Source organism: Caretta caretta, chromosome 2, assembly GCF_965140235.1.
Source record: "Caretta caretta isolate rCarCar2 chromosome 2, rCarCar1.hap1, whole genome shotgun sequence".
NCBI lineage: Eukaryota > Metazoa > Chordata > Testudines > Cheloniidae > Caretta > Caretta caretta.
In genome coordinates this window covers 187502016-187514024 of record NC_134207.1, presented here as the reverse complement: position 1 = coordinate 187514024, position 12009 = coordinate 187502016, and the positions used below count along the sequence as shown (strand labels likewise).

Sequence of the window (12009 nt, the reverse complement as noted above, 5' to 3'; positions counted from 1 at the left end):
ATATGGTTCATTTGTGCAGAAGATGTTTTATAGGACTCTAAACAGTAAGAAAACAAGTGTCAGTTATGAAACTCCACTGTGGGAGGACAGTTTTTTTTGTTTAACATGCCTTTCAGCAACTTCAATCCACAAGTTACCCCAATATTTGGAGAAAGTCATTCTCACTGTGGATAACTCACTGTTTAGATTTAAAAGAAAATTCAAGTGGACTGTGATACTATATTCAATTACTTTGAGGAAAGTTCTAAATTAATGAGGTTTTATACACACCGAAGCAATGTTCTCTTGTGAAGGCACAAGTGGAAAATGCATGAATTAAACTCAAGTTTAGAAATAGTATGTACTCTGGAGACTGAGTTTTGTACTACTTTTCTTTATTAAACTATTAGCATATAGGTTTAGAAAGAGAAAATAATTATTTAAAAGGTCTTCACACATCTTTAGCACAAAAGTGCAATACTGTTCACCCGTTCACAAAAGTGGTGTTCACTTTTCTCTAGCATTTGAAAGGATTTAAATCAGTTTCCATTGAACTTTGAGACAGTTTCACTTGAGTTATCTGGAACAGACATTCATACAGAGGGTCAAATCCAGAGGGAACATGCTAGGTGATGTAAATTACAAATTAGTAAATTGGTGTAATAGTGTGGGCAACTCTCATAATTCTATAACAAGTCTAGTGATATTTGGCATATTTCTTAAAGCCCCAGCACCTGGAAGCATATGACTAGGTGAGAATCTCAGCTTTTTTTATGTGAGTTTCTAGCCCTTGTGGTTGCAGAAAAATGCTTGACAACATGACCCAACTGTATCCCAAGACTCAAAAAACAAAAGGAAAAAACAACAACAATCTAACCTTCTCTAGTTTCTCAGAACACAGATATAATGATTTCTCTCACTGCGTACAATGAAGGATTTGTTTCCCAAACCTTAAGACATTGCTAAGATACAATTTTGAATTGATTTCAGAAAGTATCCCTGGTCTGCATATGAGGCACCCTTATTTTTGTCAATAAGGGGAGGAGAGAGGGGCCCCTTCCCCGGAGCTCGCTGCTACCGGTGGGGAAAGGGCTGCGGGGGAGTCCTCCTCTCTGGCTCCAGCCCCCACCCCAGGGCAGCCTGCCTGCTGCACGCCAAAGTTTGAACTCCTCATCCCCGGCCCTATTCTTTGCTTAGGAGTTGGCATTTCTTTCCTTTGTTCTTTATAAGTGATTCTTTGGGGTGCATTGCTGTGGGCGCTAGACTGTCTGACTTGTAGGCCTTGTCTGCACTGGGTTATTTTACACCAACATAGCTGCATTTGTGCAAGCCCTTAGTGTAGACAATCCATGCCCAGTGAACCATGACTTGTGCTGGCGTAGTTTATCTCAGTGTGAAACCCCAGTTTGGACAAGCCCTTAGTAAGGTGGCAACTCCACTGCATCTAAAAAATTTGTTTTATAAAAACAAACCCTTAAGACCCACAGAAAAATGTTCCCTCCGTTATTCTTTTAAATTCCATTGAAAACACTGGTTTTATAGCAAGGACAAATTTCCTTCAAGTGTTGACAACCCAAACGTTACAGCACTGAGAACTTGGAATCACCTTAATTGATTTTCATTGTCCAAGATAAGCAATGCGCAGACTGTGAGAGAGTTATAAATAGGTAAAGAAATACTTGTTTACAATATATGGCTTTCAGGCTGGCCATGTCCACAATAATAGAGTTTTGCATTTACCTCCCTGTGCACATTAATGAAGATTTACCCTTTAATATTTCTTTCACCTTGGTTACTAGGCTGAAATATTTGTATAATAGTTACAACAACAAATCCAGTTAAATCAGCGTACATCCCCAGTTGTAATGCTCTGCACAGCCATGTCAATAATCCAGTTCTGCCTGCTCTCCAGCCTGGGAGAGGCAAGGAATGTCTTACCCCTCTTCCCCAGCTTCCCCTTCCTCCCCCCACAGAGCCCGCACCCTTGGGGTTTATCTACACTTAAAATGTTAGAGTGGCACAGCTGTGCCACTATAGCGCTTCAGTGTAGACACTACCTATGCCAATGGGAGGGATTCTTCCATGTGTGTGGGTACTCAACGTCCTTGAGAGGCAGTAGCTAGGTCAGTGGAAGAATTCTTCTGTCAACCTAGCACTGTCTACATGAGGACTTAGGCTGGCTTAACTACACTGCTCAGGGATGTGGATTTTTCACACCTTTGAGCAACGTAGTTATGCCGACCTAATTTTCTACTGTAGACCAGGCCACAGCCTTTCCCAGTGCAGCTCCACATCACTCCTTAATTACACAACTGAGCCAATAAATTGGGTTTCAAAATTATTAACAGCAATGTTGTTAGTAATTTATTCACTGAAATATGACGCATGACAAGTTCCAGGTCACGGGCCTACAGCAAATATTTACAACTGAGTTACAAACCAGTGACTGTAGGGAGACTGTGACAAATGTGCTGATTTAACTACAGTGCCAAAAATAACAATTTTGTATAAAGTAGTTATGAATTTTCCTTGTTAAATGAAACTCATCTAAGACTGTTTTCTTGCTGAACTAATAAATAAATACTGCAGGTGTTACTCAGCAGCATTCTCAACCTTGGCTGCCCATCCCCTGCCTGTAAGGGTGAAGGCGGGGGAAAAGGAGGAAAAAGTGCAATTTGAAATGCTCACGTGACTAAACTAAGAATTAGCATGAGCTCTCTCGCTCTTTTGTGAAAGAAAATACTATTGTCACTCTTCTGGACTGTCTCTTCCCTAAGATGGGTAAAGAAGCTCTAAGGAAAAAGTGAGAGCGAGCAAACACCATGGTGAATGCATCCTGTTGTAGACTCAAAGCCTGGTGTATGGAAATAATGTTGAGGCACAGCACTTGCAGCAGGCAGGAGTTCACAGCTCTAAGAGGAGTGTCTTTGGGCAAAATGCTAGAATTTTTTTTTTTTTAATGGCAAGCAGAAGAGCCAGAGAAAGTTTGTGCTTAAAGGAAAACATAATCTGCCTGTCACACTTGCTCCTCTGTGGTTTTGTTTTCAGAAGTTTAAAGGTACGTAAGTGTTTTCCAGCGGCAGTTTCCCAGCAAACACTCCCTCCAATAAATGGAATGCCAGAACATACCTGGGTCACCCAGCAGCAATGGAAGCGCGTAAGCTTCCAAATGAGTTCTTACCACATGCCTTGCCCACCACTGAAGACATTAACAATATTCCTTTTGTTCTGTTATTATAGATGGAGCTAGTAGCTGCCAATAGTTAAGGTTTCCCAGCACTTAACATTTAAGATCCTGTTCTCAGTTGCTTATTTATTGAAACATTGAAAAACTACCCACTTGCTGAATGAGGCAGGGGTCCAGTGGAAATAAATGGCATGTGATCATAATGCATGCTCACAGGAGGGCAGAAATAAGGTTGCACAGAGAAACCTTAATTCTGCCATTTCCTAAGGTTTAAGTGCTTAACATTTTTTGCATAGTTCTTGGAGGTAATAACAGAAATGTAGAGCTGGAAGGGACCTCAAGAGGTCATCTAGGTGAGCCCCCCACACTGAGGCATGATTAAGTATACTTTTACTAATTATTTAATTATACAGTGTTCTGGAGTCTTTTATTGTTGTTCCAGGCATTGGTCAGAGGGAAGGGTTGTGTTTCTAGAGCAAACCCTGTACCTTTGGTTTGAAAGTATTTCCTCTTCAGCACTCTCCACACTTCATGGCCGGGGAGCAAGCACATGACCTGAGTCTTTTCTTTCAACTAGACTACAAAGCCAACCCAACAGTGCCTTAAGGATTTGGTTTAAGATCTCTGTAAATTATATTTTCAAACTGCTTTCTTGAGTGTCTTCTTTCCGTGCTTGATGCAGCATGTACTTTTTCAGTGCAAGGTTATCAGCTATGATTAGAAAGCTCCAATTGCAAGAATCCAAAGCTGTTTTTGATCAAGCAGCAGTGAGAAGCATCACTGAGTTTGGAATCAAGATTTCAGATTTGTTGTGTAGTAAGTTACATGGTAACACTGATTAATCTTTAGTCTCACAGTCAAGGAAAAAAAAGGTGGCAGACACAAATTCTATTTTTAAATTAGCCTAGTGTCATTCTGAAAAGTCCTTCTATAAAAGATGCTTAGATTTTCCTTATGTTCCTCTCCAAGCCCCGCTGTACTGACTGAACAGCATTGTACTAAGGGTGTGAACTGAGAGAACTCTGTCAAAATGGACCACTTATCCTTTGCACTGTACTATGCTTCTGAAACGAAGTATTTAACCAGAGAATCACAGGTATTTGCTAACTCCTCATTCAGCATTGACAGTGAGCAGTTATAAGCAAATACACAGTTTTAAAAAAGGACATATTTAGGCATTCAATGGCCTATGAGTTTGGTATGCGACATACATCCTTTTATCTCTGGGTTACCATTTTGAACACAGCCCAGTTTAGCAGTCTGAAAATCATTACTATCTTAAGGCTGCTCAGAAGCCTATTGGAAACAAGTTTATGGTCTCAGACCAGATCCTAGCAGAATGGTGTCCACTTCACAAAAACAACTGGCACTGACTGCACCTCCACTGGCAGCCTCAAGAGAGAAGTCAAGGGCTGAATGAGCATGGAAACGTCTCATCTCTAGAGATGGTCCTTACAGGGCAGAATAGAGGTGCAATGGCAGGGCCAGTTAGCATCATTGCCTGTTCTCATGGTAGATTATTCAAGAAAGGTGCCAGTTTGACATTAGTGGAGATTGAAGTAATGAAGTCACCTTCAAAAACTGAAAAAAAATGTATTCTTATGATAAAAAAATCTTAAGTGAAAGTGGATCATTCTGTTTTCTATGCTCACGGCTTCTGAAAATGTGTCAGTTGAGATTTCTACACACCTGGGAAAAAACCCTAAAACTATCCTGTCTAATTTGGAGAAATCAATTTGTTATCCTTAACAGAGCCCCAATAAATCTATTAATTTATATGTCTCAAATACGTTTTCATAACATGTCAACAACAACATTAAAAATAATAATTTAAAAAACCCTCAAAAATTCATGGTACGTTAACGGCTTAATTTCAGCAGAGTTAAACAAGAGACCAACCCCGCAACCCTTATCCCCATGAGTAGCCCTGTCAACTTCAGTGGTTCTACTCTTGTGATTCCAGGAGGCAGGGCCTCAGTTTTATTCCTGAGGTAAAGGTACAACAAATAAATGAACCATACAATAAAATAATCAGCAGGTGTGTGTAATGAATCCATTCAAATTATTGCAGAGCTTCAGAAGAACGAACAGAGATATTTCATTATACAGCTAGGCTGTGATTTGGATTCAAAATGCTCACACAGGAATAAGGGGGAGTAAGAACTCCTTTCACATCCCTACGCAACAATGCAGACGCATAGTCAAGTAACCATACTAGTTTCTATTTTCTCCCTCCTCAAAACAGATTGGCAAGGTGGGGTGAAGACCAATCATAGCCTTGATCAAAGTAGTTGAGCCAGTAATCTATTATTGTAGGCTGGCAGTAAATTACTGTCCCAGGAAGCGAAGAGGAAGTAGCTCGGAGCTGTGTCTCTGATTCATAGTTCCTCCTAGTTTATTGCCATTTCGGCATCACCACTAACTGAGGGCTATGCCTGAAGCCACAATCCCAGAATTTTGAAGCATCTTGCATAAGCAAGGCCTTTGATCCCCATTACCTTTAAAAGTAAAAAGTATAAAAAAAGAGGCTGAAAGTGCAAAAAGTCTTTCAGTTATGATGTATCTGTGCATAAAAGGGGAGGAGTCTCCTGGTTATTTTATTGATCTTCTTGCAACATCAGTGCTACCAATCTCAGAGCCAGCATCACATGATATTGAGATCCATGAGCTAGCTGCTGATGTTGGGCATATTTGTCCCCTTGAGACAGTAGATGTAAATATAAATTGTCAGTAAAAAAATAAACACTTCACAGAATGCTACTAATAAATAAACAAACTAAAAAACAGGTATTCTAGATATCTGGTCGGCAACATTTAATACATCGGTACCTAGTCTATATAAAACATCTCTATAGATCTATATTTCTATACACAAGAGTTTTTAAAATTTTGCAGGATACTTTGATATACAAAGCAGTATTTTTGGTGCCTTTTGCACCACTTTGCTGCATGCTTCATGCAATTTGTGTCAAAACCTTTCAGTTGACAGCTGTTAGCTATATATGGCCGTCAAGCTGAGTTTCACTTTGATTTTGTTACACTTTTTTAGCAGTTTCAATTCATATAATTTTATGCCTACTGAGTTTAGAGATTTATATTTGTCTGAACCTGTCTGGACTGCAGAAAGGAGAACTTTGTTCTGTAATATATTGCCCATCGTTTTGTGAATTTTGGGTGTTTCATCACTGAAGTTTCGCAAAGTGAAAAAATGTTTCTAAGTGGGTTCATGACATTACTTGATTCTGTCCACATTGAAAGTTGGGAATAGAGATATGACCAATAGATACAGAAGTATTAACAGAAAACCCCATTAAAAGCACAAAATACATCATTCCTATTCAAAACTGTCAAAAATTTGGTTTTAACGTTCAACAAAAGGTCAAAGACCAGATTTTGATGAAACCTAATTCCTAGGTTCAAGTTTGAAATTAGACAGATTTCATAAGGTTTAAGCTTTAGAAACTAAACTTTAGAACTCAGCAGCAGCATTCCATTCTCTCTAGCTAAAATAACCCTTAACAAAAAGGCAGTTATTTTTTTATTTGCTCGTGTTTTATTGCATCTACTCCATAGCTATCTACACTACCCACAAAATCCTCCTCTTTACTTAACATAGTCTGAGTACAAAGGAACAAAATGCAGGTAGACAGACCAAAGAGCTATTCTATATTCATGCTTTGTATTAGATAATAACCAAATATCCTGTTGAAATAGCCACACTAATTATCTTTTATTAGTTTCCTCTGTATGTTTTTAACCTGCAGGAACATAACCTTAATCCACAGTAGATGATCACCGCACTGATTAACAGTTTAAGGTAACTGCTGGAGAAAAGTGATCAGAGGGAACTACCGCAGTATTCATTTTTTAAAATTTAGCCTCTATAAAAATGTGAGGTGACATCGTAGCACAGTAGCCTAAGAATTCCTTATTTACTACATTCATCAGGAAGAGACTTAGGATAGGTCTACACCACAATCAGAGATGGCATGTATAGGAACACCTGAGCTGGCTTTGATCTAGCTAGCTCAAATAACAATGGCAATGAAGCAGCCCAGCAGAGGTGGCAGCCCCTGAACCTGAATATGTATTTGAGCAGCTAGCCCATGTGTCTTCCATGGCTTCACTGCTATTGCTATTCAAGCTAGCTAGATCAAAGCTAGGTTGGTATGTCTACGCTGGCCGGCCAGGCCAGACCAGGCCTTACCTGGGTGGCCGCTGGAGGGTTTTGGGTGGTTCTGCGGGCTGGCGGCGGAGTGGAGGGGGAACGAGCAACTCCGGGCAAGTCCGCCCAAGGGCCGGGGGTGCCTCCTGCAGTTTAGGGGGCTCTGGGTCCCCTGTGGAGGAAGCCAGGGGAGCTGAAAACACCACACCATTTAAAAAACCAACACCTTCTTTCAGAACTGATCACCAACATCGGAAGGTAGGCAAATGCGTTTGCTAGCTGTTAGAGATGACACGGCCACCAAGCAATATTATTATCAGCTTTTATATTACGTGGAATACAATGTGCCTGATTTGATCTCACTTACACTAGTGCAACCCTATTTAATTCACTGGAATTACTCCTGATCTACACAGTTGTAAATAAGTTCAGAATCAAGCCCAATGAGGTTGCACTGATATAAATGCTGACTTCAATGTGATGTGGGGGGCTGCTGCTTCCTCTTCTCCCTATGCCCCTGCTGCTCCCCTTTTTTGTGCTGTAGGGAGGCAGAGAAGGGTATTTCATGCTGCATCGGGGCACCAGAACCTGACCAAGCAACTAGGCAAATGGTGGAGCTGACAGCTGTGGTTCATGGGATGCTATTAATATCTAACAAAAAGAATGAGGAGTATTTGTGGCACCTTAGAGACTAACAAATTCATTTGGGCATAAGCTTTTGTGGGCTAAAACCCACTAGAGCTCCTGATAAGAAACAGCAGTGCTTCCTCTTAGACAGGAGTGGATTGGACCCTGGAAAATGGATCAGGGTGGTCTCCTTTATCCTTTTCCCCACCAGTAGAGAGGAGGACTGAGATTACCTGGCCACCCTGGGCCAAGTTTGTTTTAGTTTAACTACCATAACTGAAATGGAACCATGCAAGACCAAATGTCTGCCAGGAAGATTGCCCTCGAAGAGCTGTTTTATGTGGGCTGGCTCTTTTTACTGGTTTGGGTTTTTTTTCATGTGGTCTTAAAAGGGTGGGTTATCTCAGGCCCAAGGGGTGGGGAAGCAATTCTAGCCAAGGTTCCATTAGGCAGCATTTTTTGAACTAGTCCCAGTTGTGAACATGACAGTATTGTTTGGAGTGTATTTTGGAAGCTTTTAGTGTTCTACGGAAAGTCTGTCATTTAGAAAAGCATTCCAGACAAATTCACTGCGGGATAATCTACTGAGAGAGAGACCCTTCTTCACCCTCCCTGCCTTATTCTCAAGTGATTGCTGCAAAATGGCTGGCCACCTTATAACCATCGGTGCTTACGTTAGTAATCTAGATACTTAACCATCACACCCCTTATGCAGACTAAATCCAATTAGTGCTTGTTGGTTTATCACTCCAGCAAAGCAGATTTAGAATAAAACATTCCTGGCCCAAAGGAATCCTTAACAACAACTTCTAGACACTCCAGAGTATTCTGTCTCTTAGGTCTTTCACCTCATCATTGTTAACTGCTGACAAAGAGAGGGAATAGGAGGAAAGGTCAAGTCAGGGTTTCCGTCCAGCTGTTCTTTACCGGGCAATGGTACAATAGGCACCTACCTAGCCTGCTGGCAGACATTGCAGAGCCATGCCTTGTCCTTCTTCTGATAGGAGCTGCAGTTCTTGCAGATGTTGTATTTGCAGTCTTGGCACTGACGCTTGCTATTGATGAGAAATGTAAAAGGAGAGCAACAGCGAATGCAACAGCGCTCAGTAAACTTCTGCTGCTTAGAAAGGATGCTGCACTTGTTACCCTCTTCGTCAAGTTTCTGCTTCATTTCGCTGGAACCAAAAAGAAGGAACAAAACGACAAATCAAAACAGTACTCCATTTGGAGTTCCCTGTGTACATCATATAGCCCCCTTCCTACAACCGCATCAGGCCCCCAAAACAACCTTCTATGGAAAAAATGCATGACAGAAATGCATAGTCTGGCCACAGGACAGGGAATCAGGAGCGTCTGCATTCTAATCATGCCTCTAACTGTGCACTTGGGCAAGTCACCAACTCTCTGGACCATGCTCTGGAGCAAACCATATGACTTCACACAGTTAAACTGATGTAACAGAGGAGAATGTGGGCCTCTTCTTCACTTAATAATTAGTAGGGTTTTTTTTGAAGATTCGTTGCTGTTTTTAGAATGCTTTGAAGATGAAAACCACTGTACAAAAGTGAAAGGGCTGGCTGGACATTATTTAAAAAAAACTGATCAGATTCATGGGGTTATATTATTAATAAGAGCCCCAATTCAGCCAATCACTTAATTACATGCTCAACTTCAATGAAATTTAAACAGTTTGCTGAATCAGGGCAAATATTTGACCAACTACTTGTTATCAGTTAAAATGTTTCCAAACCCTGAAAGCTCCATAAGCTTTGGCACAAGTGCATACTCATCCAAAAATTCATACCAGAGGTGTGATATTCATTATTTGCTATTCTACTATTTAAAACGTATTGGCCATCCAATCAAAGAGTGAAAACAATAACATGTGACTTAAGTGACTGACCACAAAATACAAACGGCAAACAGCATATAATTAAAGTGAGCAGTTTGTAAATACTGTGTAGGCTGCAAAATAGTCAATGAAATTATTCAGCGAATACTTAAGATCAATGCATACACTACAAGAAAATCAGGATTGTTTCGTGACCAATTTCCTAAATAAAAATGGCCTACATTTATATAGAATAATACTATAATGAATAGTTTGGCCACTTCTAATGACTGATCTTTATTATTTAGTATGACCAGGATAACATAGGATAACGTCAAAAATTCATTTAAAGCAGGACATGTTGATTAATATACAGGAAAACAATCATGAGTCATTGACTTTAATTTAAATTAACACTTTTTTATTACACCATTGCTAAAAGAAAAGATAAAAATATGTATTTGATAGTGCATATGTATTCAGACATTGGTTTAAGATTCAGTACATAAATCATTGTAAACAAAGCTTGGAATGTTTCTAAAAAGCCCTCAGTACGGTGCTATTCATCTTTCTATCTGCCATTTCCACCTCTCAAATTCATAACTCAAAGTGAAAACAGTCCATTTTGTGAAAACCTTACAAACCAATTCTAAAGTTAAAGTCTAAAAGGAATGCAATTACAACAGTGATATAGAAAGTATATTTTCCAAATTACACAGACCTTAGTATTAAATTGAGTTCTGTGTGCACATGAGATGTTTTGAATATTTAACACCACGGACCTACTCAGCCACTGGTGGTATTGATCCATCTCGGAGCAGCTGAAGAATACAGTATTGCTTAGTTACACCAGATAGGCAGATCAAGCATAAGAAGAAAGTCTATGCAGTTCCAAAGGAAAAGCTTATTTTATTTAAGACATTTGTTTTCCAGGAGGAATTATTTATTTCTGTGAATGTCCAGTAGAAATATCACAGTTCAAACAAACATGAGAACATCACTTACAGGGACAAGTTAAGTGAATACTGTTTGTTTAGCCTGAGTAAACTGGAGCAAATTAATTCCTGGGATAACACCACAAACTCAGTAGGTATGCTAGGGATAAATTTGGCTCACTATGTTTAAAGAGTGAGCATGAAGACTGTATTTAAAAAGGGGGAAATGTAAAGGGAGGAAAACCATTTGTAGTATTGTGGTTAGTCATTACACTGCCACACAAAGGGAAGGAAGAAAGGAAGCTCCACACCAAAATTGTCTTTTTCAATTTGTGATTCATTTGTAAGAATCTTTAATATAAAGGAGGCAAAGGTATCCAAAATGTCTACCATCAAATCTAACTCTGCCACAGAACTTTGTTATAGAATTGTGTATTTTAGAAAATAGAAATGTACACTTATATTGTCAGACTAAAATTCATTCCTTCTTCTGATTGAACCAAAAGGCATTGTTGTGACAGTTTATGTAAAAAAATATGTATTTAACTTCAGTCACTGCTTTGGGTAGTGGATGTTTTCTGGCATGTCATCCTACACAAAAGCCAGTTTAGGAACATTATTTAGCATAATGCTTTTGTTCTAATTCTCTCGATTAAATTTTGATTGATGGTCCCCTTCCTCTTTTTCTTTTTGCATACTGTGTAAAAAACATTCATTGTCACTGCCATGCTTCAATTTGTTTTTAATGTCCTGAAGGAGTGTAGCCAGCTTTATAAAAAAAAAAAAAAAAGGCCAGATTTGTAGATTGACTATCTAATACTAAGATTTATGATCTGTTACAGTAGGTATCTTGGTGCTCTGAAGATATGTAGTGCAAATCAGATTATACAGATTAGAGGTACTTGTAATTTGGAAACCAATCGAATGCAGTCATAACAACATACTTGTGATGAAAGAGCCAGCGCTAGAGGTAAGAATGAGACCAGGAGTCAGCACTCCTGGATTTTCTTCCCAATTCTGCCATTTATTTGCCGAGTGACTTTGGACATATCACTAAATTCTCTATGCTTCACTTTACCCATCTTTAAAATAGATATAATAATACTGATTGTATCTAAACCCTGTGGGTGATAGGAAGAGCAAAATTGTGATCCTTATATGAAAGGTACTAGTTCAAAATATGTTGCTTCATTTCCCACGAGTTGTCATAAAACCTATCTAGTCTGCTTTATAGGATCCCCCTCCCACAACGATAGCATCTGAGTGACTGATCCAAATATCAGTC

At 39.4% G+C, this 12009-nt stretch overlaps 1 protein-coding gene across 10 annotated transcripts in view; it reads right to left on the bottom strand.

The window, feature by feature from the left end:
* MYRIP (myosin VIIA and Rab interacting protein) overlaps nucleotides 1-12009 on the bottom strand; it is a 359689-nt gene that overhangs the window by 178163 nt on the left and 169517 nt on the right. For all 10 annotated transcript variants that reach the window (XR_012667170.1, XR_007355038.2, XR_007355036.2 and 7 more), the window contains one exon: nucleotides 8912-9133. Coding sequence is in view for 4 of the 10 variants with exons in the window: in XM_048838874.2 (XP_048694831.1) it covers nucleotides 8912-9133 (222 nt within the window). In the remaining 6 variants the exon portion in view is untranslated. The remainder of the gene's footprint in view (nucleotides 1-8911; nucleotides 9134-12009) is intronic.